A 12,827-nucleotide genomic window follows, 5' to 3' on the forward strand; every position below is an offset into this window, starting at 1 on the left:
ATATTCGACCCACTGCAATCCACATTGCAATTCATTGACTTGATTAATCTGTATTTGCGGACTTAAAGGAAAGCACCCATGGCCATTAGCCTAGAAAGTAACTCCGTCTGTGCAAGCACCCATCCTAAAATTGCAAGTGTCAATATAATAAAAACAGTTTTTAATGATAGTAAATATAAATATTAACAAAAAGTAATAAAATATTTATCGATATTAGTTAATTAATATTAAATATAATATTAATATAAATTTTAAAAATATTTATAAAAAATGCTAATTGCTATTAAAAATACATATTTAACGCTATTGCCAATCACTTTTAATGTAGTGAGTAGAGTATCACCACTATTAAAAAGAGTACTTTTAACATATACTTACATTTAGCAAACAACAATATATATATATATATATATATATATATATATATATATATATATATATATAATAAAGAGATAAGGTGATAGGTACCTCTCTATGTCCTCCATTTATATTTATCTTTTTTTCTCTTTTTTTTTGAAAATTTTCCTCATTCTTTCATTAATCAACTTATTTAATATAATTAAATAAATTCTATCATATAATTAATACATCTAATTATAATTTATGAGTTTCAAAAAATCTACACATATTAACATTCTCTACTTAAATAGCTTGTCTCTTCAACTTCCTTCTTCCTATTTTTTATGGCTTAACTAATCTATAAATAACAATCATCTATGAAGTTGTTGAATGTTCTATTTATATTTCTACTTAAATAGCATGTCTCTTCAACTTCCTTCTCCCTATTTTTTATGGCGTAACTAATCTATAAATAACAATCATCTATGGAGTTGTTGAATGTTCATTTTTTTTTTCTTCTTTTTTTATTAGTATATATATTTTTTCTTCTTTTTTGATATTTTTTCTTTATTTTTTTATAGATCATGTATTTAATCATCAAAAGAGATGATGTAGAAAAGGTGATGCGATAATGTGTTTATCACATTGATGAAGATCATACATATATTCTTCTGAATTTCCATTTGTCATAATAGCAAAATACAAGTTCATCGAGATTAAAAACGAAATTTGATGGCAGTGTAAGATTCATTAAAAAGGATGATCACACTAGTTTGGTACAAGCTCATCAAAATGAAGAAGGAAGTTTGATGGTCTTCGAAGATTCATCAAGAGAGATGGTTAGATTAGTTTGGTAAAATAAAATTTTTAATGATTTACAAAAATATATATAGATACACTTTTTGTTGCGTCTTTTAGTATTCTCAATTAATCACTTTAAATACAAAATATACTCTATTACAAAGTTTTACACTTTATGTATCAAAGGATAAATTTATAGTATAAAATTAATTATTTTGTTGTTAACATAAATTTATTGGTATTTCAATATATAACTTTTTACATTTGAAATATAATATATATATGTAGCATGATAATGTGACATGGCCAAAAATTTATCATTTTTGTGGCACCTCTCTACCAATATTGCTCTTTATTTTATTTTATTGTCAATTTTTTTGATTTTTTTGTTTTCTATTATTCTTGAAATATTTACCGAAAACTAAAATAAGTCTATAATAATAATAATAAAGAAGCTAGACTTAGGAGAGGTGATGTGGCATGCCTCTAAAGTCAAAAATGACATTTTTTTCTCAATATTTTTGTATTTTTTTTATTTCTCCTAATTATATGATATATTAGAAATTTCAAAAATTATTTCGTAATTACATTCTTTTAATTATCCATCCCTTTTTAATTAAGTTTAGAAAGCCCTAAAGTCATTGTCATTAATTTAGTATTTTAGTGATCATTTATTATGCAATAAAATAATAGTATAAAGCAAACTTATATCTTTATCTTTTTTCCTCTTTTTTGTGCTTATTTTTTAATTCTTTTGATATATTATTAACAATTTAAAAAAAAAACAGACAACGAACATTGTAAAGAAAAAATGAATAGTTACGTAACGTCAAGTAATTTTTTTCCAGGGCTTATATTTGTCTTAATAAACATTCATCATAGTCAGTAATAACTTTTTTATGATTAGGACATATGGAAGAAAATAAAATTGCTAATTATTTGTCTTAATGTCCTATTAAAAGTGATAATTAATTACTCTCTTTATTAATTTGTCAGAAGAATTCTTTTCTTCCTTTAAAATGATTTCTAAAGAATAACAATACTAATAAATTCAATGCTGTTTCATAATGCGATTTGAAAAGAGAAAAAATGTAAGCAGACCTTACCTTCTATCTTTGAGAAGTTAGAGATGATATTTTTTAAAATTCAATTGTCCACAAACTGATTTAAAATAAAATAGCGGACTTGCAAACATTATAATTTATTTTTAAAGTCACTGTCAATCTTTTGTTCTCAAGCTTTTATATTAAGCTCCTCATAAAATTTATTATTCATCTCAGAATTTTTTATAATTTACAAATATCAACCTCTTTAATTGCATCTTACACTAATAACTTGAAAAATATAACTGTCACTAACTCATATTAAAAAAAACGAGTTGTTCACATTTTAAATTTTTTTTGTACAAATTCACATTTAATATATTTCCAATAAAAAATTACTAAAACCTAATTTTTCAACATTGATTTTTAAATTTTTTATTATTCGCGCGGATGAGTACACTATTATAGATAAAAGTTTCACCAACAAAAGAAGTACAAGTTTAAAACATAATGCTTGCTTTTAGCAGCAAGAAAATACAAACTAATAAAGTTGCTTTTCACAGCAATACATTATTATAGGAAATGTAAACCCTCATATTTCACTAACCAAATAATTAATACTTCAACTATTTCATTGTGAAGGGACCTTGTCTTTTCTTTCACTTCTTCCCACCAGTAGCAAAATCGGTTGTGGCCTTCCCTATTCCAACCAGAGCTTCCCCTACATATCCCACCGCGCCTTTTCCTGCTTCAATAGTGGCGTCTTTAGCCTCGACGCTTTTCTGCCCGACATACCCTGCTGCATTCTTGCTCTTTTCGAGAGCAGTCTCCTTTGCAACTCCGGCCTTGTCCGCAACATTCTCAGATCCAATCTGAACACCATGAATTACAGCGTCCTTGGCTTGTACAACTGCACTTGAAAGAGCATATTTCTACTAATTTAAGGGTTGCAGTATAATAAAGACAGGTTCAGACATGATTTATCAAACTTTAACGGGTCGTTTGTTTTGTTTGGAAGTAAGTTATCTGAGGTTAGCTATCACAGAATAACTTATCACCATGTATATGGATAACTTATCTCATCATTAAGGTATAAATGCTGGAATAAATAAATCTCATGACTACTTAATACCTCCAACCAAACACAAAATAAAATAATCCTATAATTTATCCTGAATGATTATTCCTTATACCTCACACCAAACTAAACGACTCCTAGGGTTAGTTTGGTATGCAATAGGATACATTGCCATTGACAAAGGTTAGTAAATGCACCATTAAATAACTTAATTATATATCCCGATTACTATAACATAAATGAACTAAATAATGCTGAAACTAAGTTATCTCTCTATTCCATACTAGTTGAATTTCTAAGGTAATACATACATATTAAAAAAAATATCATTCACTATTAACTTTTTAAGTGGTGTGATTTATCTCCTGAAAAATATAAAACTTCAATAAATGAAAGGACAAATATAAAAAAAGTTTCAAACATCCATCTTAGACTTTGAACAATTCAATTATTTTGAACAATAAAAATTCCTTAAAAATTCAACTAATATGAAAGTAATACCTTTAACCGTAATAAAATAATTGATGGTGCATTTACTAACCTTTGTCAATGGCAACGTCCTTGGCCGCAACAACTTCCTCTGAAGACATTTTGTTACTAATTTTTCACTCTTTTTTTTTTTTGTGTGTGTTGTTGAGAAACTCAGATATTTGTTTGAAAGATTCGAATGGTAATTATAGCCAAACTGGATCGTACTAATATCTTATCTTATCATGACACGTGGCGGATTGAGAGGTCTTTGTTTGTGATGTGGTCAGTTAATCTTGTCATGACACGTCAGTATTATGATTCTCATATTCTTGTTTCTTTCTTGTGAACGTTACTTGGTTCCTTCCCCTTTCCTCCCCTCGTAAACCACCCTTCATTTTTTCGGAAGCTCACCTTTTTCATTAAATAATAATAATTATTTTTTAAATTCAAGTGCTAAACATAAATCGTGAATACTTATTATTTTTTAGTATAAAAAATTATACGAACGACGATGGTGTAGATGGATTATTCGATAATGGCAAGATAATGACAAAGTATGAAAGAAGAAGAAAGAAAGAAGATTAGTTGATTAAAAAGTCATTTTCTTTGATAGAGATTAAAAGAAATAAAAGAAAAAAAAAGTTGCACGAGAGAAAAATACAGAGAAATCTTTGGAGAAGAAAAAAGAGGTGAAGAAGAAACACCGGTTGGGGCTGATTTTCCTTCTACTTTTTTCTTAAAAAAATAGTTATTTCAACAAATGAATATTTTTTTAGTATTTATTAATGGCAAATGTCAATAAACCAGAAAAGGTATACTTTTTCAAGAAAAAAAAAAGAAAAATGTCATTTGGGACATCTTCACGAGGCCATCGAGAGTGCAAACCAAGTTTTTTGCCAACTCAGCATTTTGCATTTTGTGTTTAATAGGTATACGTTTTGAATATTTTAGGTGTTCAATAGATATTAGTACTAGTTGAGGTGTCTAAGTGAAATATGCGGATAACTTTGAGAGGTCGTCGATAACTTAAACCTATTTTTTAACTTGGCCTTTGTATCATATGAACCAATATCATTTAAAACATAAATTTATGAACAAATATTAAGCCGGTGCACATCACAGATTTTTCGAAGAGAAACCTACATAAATAACTATAATTATAGGGTTATTGTATTTGAATAGTTATAAATATGTTGTTTACAAAAATGACTACAGGTTCTATCTATAATTCGTTGTATTTTTGTACAATTTTTTTAGTTATTTATTTGCAAATATAATTATAATGCACTAAATAAAGTAAATTTGATAGTATAACGAACAATCCTATATTTACGTTCCTAAAACTCGCAACCTTCTATTAGCACTGCATAAATTGTGTAGCAATATCTTTTAAATAACAAAATTTAGTATAATAACTCAATCTTCCATAATCAATGAAACTATGAAATCTCGCAATATTTTTTCCTTAATAAACAAAGAAATTGCATTACAAAGTCTTTTCTACTTCATTGATTTTGTTGCATCGCCAATATTACTTGTACGCTATTGATACATAATTTTTTTTTGTTGGACTTTTTTTTTTAATTTGAATACATTGGTACAAAATTGATATAAATGTATTTTGTTGATGAATACACTATAGAAATAATCAAATACATTGATACAAATATATAATAGTGAACAAAATACACCCAAATACATGATACCAAATTACAAATGTAAAACAAGGAATTAATGAACTTGAATACATTGATACAAATGTATAACGAGTTGCAATATACACAATACATTGATATACAATAATAACAAGAAATATATACATTTTGATACATTGATACAAATGTGTAATCAATATCAGATACAAACAAATACATTTGATACGATAACAGTGAAATAAATACACTCAATTACGTGAATATAATGTAGATACAAGTACATTAATACATGAATATAATAGATATATATGTGTGTTTGATTCTTTGAAAAGTCTCCAAATTCGCATTAAAAATCCCTCAAATTCGAAATACGAATTCCTCATAATATATCCAATCTTTCAAAAATCACCCATTAATTTTAGTAACAATTTCATAAATCCGTAATTTTGAACTTAAGCTTCAAAACTTTCTTTCACGGCAGACAATAAAATTTTCGTAAATCATCTCGAGCCAATGATGACGAAGCTTTATTGGAGAAAAAGAGAGGAAGCGCAACGTTATTAAGTTTGAATTTGAAAAAACATATTTTGAAAGAATCATCCATGAAAAAAAAAAGAAGAAGAAAAATAATCATCCATGAGAGAGGATTAGAAGGTGCTAATTTAGTGTTATACACTAATTTGGAGAGATAAGAAAAAAAATACCTAATTGAAGTAAATTCAATGCCTATAATTAAGTAACCCCAGCAATACACTAATTGAAAGATAGACTTTTAAATTGGAAAATAACTATTACATGAATATTATAGCTACGATTTATAATTTTATTAAACTTTAATTATATATAATAAATACATAGCATATATTGCCTTACCGTGTAGTTTTTCCTTTTTGGTAACTAATATTACAACTAAGTGGGTGAATTTTTTCCAGCCAGCAAACAGGATCATTTCTAGAGAACTTCTAACTTCTAATACATTTTATAATTTGTTATTATTTTATATAATATAAAATCTAAGATGAATTTAAACAGAAAAACATGATAATGAAGATTGACATAGTGACCTGGCTCGTTTGAGACTGAAACATAGTTATTATTGTATACTGAAAATTTAAAGAAAGAGGAAAAACAGGTCTGTAATAAAAGGTGCTTCAACTTACCATGTATTATTAACTGGTTATATTACAGGAGCAGTCTAAACAGAAATAATTGGCTTATCATAATACCAGCTGCTTCCTCTTTCAATCTTGGTTTTATGTACAAAGTCATCTATTGATTGGCAAAAGCAACATTACAATTTTATAGCAACAATGCATCATATCCACTTGTGGGATTACACGGGTATGTTATTGTAATGCATCATATCTAGAGAAACTCCCAGTCAGATTCAGAATGATCATTAGCTGATGACAAATTTTTTGCTTTCGAGTTTCTGGTGAGAACCTGCATCACCTTTTCTTCAGGCTCTAGGTTAGGCTGTTGATCTCCATGTAATGTTACAAGCTTCTCATACTCTTTACTCGTTGACTTTTTTTTCGAAGAAAAAACTTGCCTGAGCTTCTTCTGAGAAAACAACTGCACTGTCAACAACATCTAACGGCGCAAATTCTTCAATGAAACAGTCCCTCCCCCCATTCCCCCATGACCAAACTAATGATAAACATATAGATGAAAAGCAAGAAATACCAAATACAACGCGAGAGGAAGGAAAGAGAGAGGGAGAAGGGACCTTGTATGACTTTCGTTTGACTGAATCCTGTGGAACATGAAGTCTGTCCACTTCAACCAGGACACAAGTTTCCTCCAACTTTGATTCGTCATAATGGTCAACAATTTCCACATCGGACTCGATCAAGTCATACTTCTCAGGTGTAGCAGAACAAAATCTATCTGATCTCTCTGTAAAACATGACAGCAAACACAAAGAAAGAATTGAGAAAAGGATATTAAAAAAGATGCAATTTCAGGGAATCAGAATGGAAATATCTGAAACGCAGGAGCATGTTGGTCAGGTGCACAAGTGTTGCTTCGATTCATTGGTTTGGAAATTGGTACTAGGTAGAAAGAGAACAGAAAACATAAGGGCCCTTGTGCCTTGGGGTGGGATGACACAAATATTGTCAATGCAGAAGTCTTATCAGTGGGATACCCTATTAAGGTAACCCATTCCTAATCACAGATTATGTCTTTCAACGTGCAAGCACCCACTAATGCTTGCACTAAGTTAGACTGTCTACACCACACCTCTTGGGGTGCAACCCTTCTCCAGACCAGTGGCAGAGCCACCTTGTGCCGAGGGGGTTTATCCAAACCCCCTTCGGCGAAAAATTATACTATTTATACATGGTTAAAATAATTTTTTATGTATATAAAGTAGATGTCGAATCCCCTTCAACTAGCTTGTGTGTCTACTTATTCAGATTTTGAACCCTCTTATTTAAAATCCTAGCTCTGCCACTGCTCCAGACCTTACTAACGCGGGATGCTTTGTGCACCGGGCTGCCCTTTTTAGTTCCAACTCAACAGTTCATCCAATAGAACTGTTGACTCAATCCATAGTCCGCGATATGCTTTGACATAATACTGTCTAACTCAGGCAGAATTATAACACCATTTTATGAATCAGCAATTGATAATTTGATATGAAAGCTGCTCTCTGAGATAATATCAGAGTAGTGAGTCGCTCAAAATGGAAGCGAAAAGGAGAAGGGAAAATATCCTTTTTTTACTGGTGACTATCAAGTACCTTTGGACTCATTGATCTCCTCGCTGGCAACATTATTATCGTGAGTATTACTGCTAATCTTTAATGCAGTCTCACCAGCCAACTCCTTGTGTGTACCCTTATCTGCTGCCAGAGCAGGAGTTACATAAAGAAAAGGAGTGAGAAAAATAAAATAAAAACAAATGGGATACTGCTAGACATTTATACCATGAGAGTCTGATTGCAAGTCACCAACAGAGGAAGTGTTCCCAAGGTCTGTTTGGTTCTTCCCAACACAATCAACTGATAAGCTCGTATCAGAAGCTGCAGCATTAACCGATATACCTGCTGAAGGCACATTTGTATTTACAATATGGTTGGAAACCTCCTTTCCTGCTTCTGCAGAGTCAGGTTCTATAACTGAGACCAAGGGCGACATCATGGTCATGCGGTCAGATGCCACTTCAAAACCTCCCCTAACCTTAGCATCTGAGGACAATTTAATTGCATCCCCTGATACGAGACAGAGAGCGACCGACTTCTTAGATGGAGGATGATTATCTCTGACAATCTCTTTGATCCCAATATTTTGACGTCTATAAACTCCTCCACTTTTGCTTTTCCCTGTCACATCATAATATACACTATTAGTAGCTCTGACGGGACTGAATGATGGAAATAGTGGCTAATTTTTTGGGGCCACTAAAAGATAATGGATAATCACTATCCTTACCCTTGATCACTTGAGTATCATCAATTAATTCCTTATTAATTCCCCTAGGGTGTCCTCCTTTAAGTTTTGCTTTCAGCTTCTTGCTGATTTCAGTGTGAGCATAGGGATTAAGAGACAAGTCAGCAGCTGCAACTTTCACGGGATCTATGTTAAATTGAGGATGCAAATCTAGCACCACATCTGAATAGAACCTCTTGACACTTGCACCAACAGTCTGCACTTGATTCTCAACATATCTAGCGGTATCCTGTGTTATACCATGGGACCAGTTATGGTGATGAATACTTAATTGGCCAAAGTGGTGCGAGGTGAATCAAAGGTACTACATATTGAAGTTATGAACCTTTTTAAAGATGCAATCAATTCGAACTGAGCAATAGAATTAATAAACAACTATGAATGTCATATGTACTCCTTTTGATATATTAACATGATATGCACACCATCATTCCAATGCAACATAATTTACCGACTTAGGAGTTCGGATAGTAGCCAGCATAAATCCCATTGAATTGAAAAAATGAATGCTGTGTTTTGGTTTAAAAAAAGTGTATTCCCCTAATAATAGTCAGGACAGCAACAACAGTACTACAACAACTACTACTACTACGACTCGATTCCAAGCTAGTTGGTTTTAGCTATATGAATCCTTATTAACCATGCCATACTGTCAACAAATATAGGAAGTAAATGCTTGCTAGGCAGAACTTGATGTACAAAGTTATCACCTAATGCGAAATTAGAATATAGGTTTTGCCAATTCTAGTAATTTGTGGATCATTGAGAGAAGTTGAATTATCAAATATGTAAGTAAGGGCAATCAATGAGGGGCAAATTTGTGTAGTCTTTCTCTAGCCTTTCCTCCTAGTAAAACAAATGTTTCTTCTCTTGTAACAAAGAGATGCAAGCACCTATTCATTGGGTACCCAAAGTAACCGATGAGTTATTAGGTATCTCAGAGAAAAATAAGCCCCATGAAACGGTCAATATAGCAACATCTGCAATTTATCGTCAGTGTTCAATCTCCTTTTTTTGGGTTGATTGAATATGATCAAAGTTCAATTTATTTGAACGTTCCTAGTGCTCTAGGGTCAAACTACCAGTTGGTAAGAAAATAGCCCTGCTGAGGGAAGCTCAGCTATGACCTTGCTAATCAAACCCGAAAAAAGGGACGAACCAAGTCAAATAGTAAGAGAGATGGGGTAAATTTTACCTGGTACATAGCATCTTCCATCTCCAAACACATAGCTTCAAATTTCTGGTATATATCTCCAACCCATGATATACCTTTCATATCCATCGCGTAACACTTTGACAACTTTCCAAGGATTCAATGAAGTTAGCCTGCAAGATGATATAGCTTTCAACTGCAGAATTCAACAAGATGCTGAGCTATTGGAACTTGTATGAGCTGCATAAATTACAAAATTATGTTGAGCTGGATTATTCACCAACGTCAAACAATAAAATAATGCACGTCACACCCTCTGTAAATCACCCTGCTAATGTAAAATCAATGCCCCAACAAAAACAAGATACAAATCAATATCATTTGCCATAACAAAGTTCGCACCGAGCATGCTATTAGCAAAATTAATTCTCGGTGTGAGCTTGCTCACTTTGGCGGTCCCAAGCCCAATAAAGGAGGGTTAGGATAGGTTAATGGCCAACGTAGAACTAATCAACTTATGATGAATCCTCACAATATAGAATATTGAGCTTAATGGAGCGACATGAACAATGAGGATCCATATAGCCAGCCCTAACTTGCTTGGGTAGTTGTTCTTTTCCTAGCAAATTATGTTCACCATCTACTTGAATTATAACAGTACGATAGAAATTCTTTCAACCAAAACCTGAAACTAAATCGAATGTGTTGAGTTAGCGCATAGCCGTATAAATAGCACAAGCTCATCAATTTGTAACGTTGTTTTGTTTCTATGGTGATGGAGACATGGTAAGTATTCTTAGAGTAGGATGATCCGAACTACTACCATCTTTATAGCCATTGAACCGATCAAACAAAAGTACACAAATAAGGTTGAAAGGTCTACCATAAACAAAAAGAAGTCATTTTGATAAGCTCACCAGATACCTCTCCCCAGGTTCCAATAATCAAAAACTTTCAGCCACCATTTCACAAGTCCGTTAGAAAAATAGATTATTTAGACAATTGCATAGAAGACAAGGAAGGAACTTTTTATATGAGAATATGATGGCAGCAAATTGCATCCAAGGGGTTCCCTAATTGAGTAGCTTTCAAATGACTTAGCCGTACAAAACTCAGGACTTCTTAAAAGACTCGGATAGGTATAATTTTTCTGTAACATCTATTTCATGTATTTAGATGAACTTTTGGACACATGGACAGAATGGAATATATGCATCTATAAAGATTCCAAAGCCATTTTGGTCAGCTAAAGTCAAACAAAGCGTTTTAAGAGCTTCCTTATTACCCAAACTACAGCTCATACCAAATTTCCAACAAAAGCATTCCAAAACCATGAAATAATTCATCAAAAAACAGAACAGAAAGCAAGCTACTTTACCTAAAACCCTATAATTTCACATATAGAATATATCTCTATACATGCTCTCAAAAAGATAAAGAACAAAATATGAAAGCATAAAACCCAGCACCCAAGGGTGTGGCCTATTGGTTCAGGGTTAAACACCATGAGCTCTCAAGTTCAAATCCCAGCAAAAACAAAACACACAAGGTAATTTCTTCCCATCTATTTAGCCTTGGTGGAAGTGATGGGTATCCGTGAAATTAGTCAACATGGGCGCAAGCTGACTCGACACCACAAAAAGTACAAAACCCACCACCAAAACTCTATATATACACAATAAACCCATAGATTTTTCACAAAAACAAGTAAACATCATCAGCATCATGATCAAGAAGCAAACCCCACAAAAGAAAACAGCAAATATTTAGGGAAAAAAAACTATATTTTGCCCTAGGTAAACATTAAAAATCATCACCACTTGATCAAGAAACAATACCCACAAAGGAAAAAGCACTTATATATATTATACATATACCTTTATCAGACTATACCACTACCTAATCAATTACAAGATTCTTTTTTTCCCTTTTTTTTACTACTAGAGTTGAAGCAGAGCAACTTATAGTTCCAAAGAAGAATACCCAGAAGCAAAAATTGAGAGCAAAGAGTAAATTTCCAGCAGAATTCCAAAATTACAACTTTTACAAGAGCTAATTGTGAACAAAAAACACAGATAGTTTTGGGGAATTTTGTTTGAGCTGGAAAACGGAAAAACGTAAAGAGAGAGTTCACCTGTTTTTTTGGGTATGTGGGTCTTCGACACGTGTCCAGAAAATCCTTCCTTATTCATTCCTTCGTGTATTTGCAAGAAACGGAACTCAAATGTAATTAAAATATTTTCTTTTAATGTTACTTGGAAGAAAGATTTTAAAACAAGAAAAAGAAAAATTCTGACACTTAAGGGGTCGTTAGGTACGTGATTACGGCGAAATATTTCAAAATTAAGATTGGGATTAAATTTAGATTCTGTTAGACGAATTAATAAGTTGTTTGATAAATATAAACTCAATTTATTTTGAAAATGAATTTTATAAAAGTATTTTTTAAAATATATTTTAGATGTGATGTAATTTGTATTTGATTAATTAATTTGAATAGCAATTAATATTTAATAAGAATTTTATTACCAAATAAAACTTTAATGTACAGGGCTTAAAAAATAACTGAGAGCATTATGAATTTCCAACAATTTAGCTATTTTAACTTGTGAGTTTCCTCTAGAATACACTTCTTGCATAAATTTTATAATTTCGGATATAAAATGCATTATTTTTTCTAAATGTAGTTTATCAAATGATCTCTAAATGTGATAGATAATTATAGGGCCATCTGTGACAATCTATAAATCTCAACATTGATCCAGTTTTCCTTTACATGTGCATAGAGACTGATTTGACTTTTGAAGTAGGGGTACCATGACATCATCTCTA

General features: G+C 31.6%; 2 protein-coding genes across 10 annotated transcripts; both read right to left on the reverse strand.

Moving 5' to 3' along the window:
* Nucleotides 1-2,676: 2,676 nt before the first annotated feature.
* Nucleotides 2,677-3,939, reverse strand: LOC129870461 (seed biotin-containing protein SBP65-like). Its single transcript, XM_055945267.1, has 2 exons — nt 3,803-3,939; nt 2,677-3,093 (listed from the first exon to the last, which is right to left on the reverse strand). The coding sequence occupies exons 1-2, from the start codon at nt 3,849-3,851 to the stop codon at nt 2,843-2,845; spliced, it is 300 nt and encodes a 99-aa protein (XP_055801242.1). The 5' UTR covers nt 3,852-3,939; the 3' UTR covers nt 2,677-2,842.
* Nucleotides 3,940-6,520: 2,581 nt separating this feature from the next.
* On the reverse strand, nt 6,521-12,236 carry LOC129870379 (uncharacterized). 9 transcript variants are annotated; one of them, XM_055945150.1, is made up of 7 exons: nt 12,130-12,236; nt 10,038-10,168; nt 8,825-9,071; nt 8,320-8,715; nt 8,134-8,238; nt 7,117-7,286; nt 6,521-6,950 (listed from the first exon to the last, which is right to left on the reverse strand). In XM_055945150.1, exons 2-7 carry the CDS (start codon nt 10,122-10,124, stop codon nt 6,753-6,755), a joined length of 1,203 nt encoding a protein of 400 aa, XP_055801125.1. In that variant the 5' UTR covers nt 10,125-10,168; nt 12,130-12,236; the 3' UTR covers nt 6,521-6,752. The 9 variants fall into 9 exon arrangements, with proteins under 9 accessions (XP_055801125.1, XP_055801120.1, XP_055801121.1 ...); XM_055945145.1 differs by having other exon boundaries at nt 10,038-10,235; XM_055945146.1 differs by lacking the exon at nt 12,130-12,236 and adding an exon at nt 11,979-12,068 and having other exon boundaries at nt 10,038-10,235.
* Nucleotides 12,237-12,827: the final 591 nt, after the last annotated feature.

The sequence above is a fragment of the Solanum dulcamara genome, chromosome 10 (genome assembly GCF_947179165.1).
Source record: "Solanum dulcamara chromosome 10, daSolDulc1.2, whole genome shotgun sequence".
Taxonomy (NCBI): domain Eukaryota; kingdom Viridiplantae; phylum Streptophyta; class Magnoliopsida; order Solanales; family Solanaceae; genus Solanum; species Solanum dulcamara.

Coding starts and splice junctions, on each gene's coding strand:
- LOC129870379 (XM_055945150.1), bottom strand. CDS start 10,124: ATGGATATGAAAGGTATATCATGGGTTGGAGATATATACCAGAAATTT. Junction 8,716..8,824: donor TGATACTCAAGTGATCAAGG/GTAAGGATAGTG, acceptor ATGATGTGACAG/GGAAAAGCAAAAGTGGAGGA. Junction 7,287..8,133: donor GGAGATCAATGAGTCCAAAG/GTACTTGATAGT, acceptor CATGTTTTACAG/AGAGATCAGATAGATTTTGT.
- LOC129870461 (XM_055945267.1), bottom strand. CDS start 3,851: ATGTCTTCAGAGGAAGTTGTTGCGGCCAAGGACGTTGCCATTGACAAA. Junction 3,094..3,802: donor GGACGTTGCCATTGACAAAG/GTTAGTAAATGC, acceptor TTTCAAGTGCAG/TTGTACAAGCCAAGGACGCT.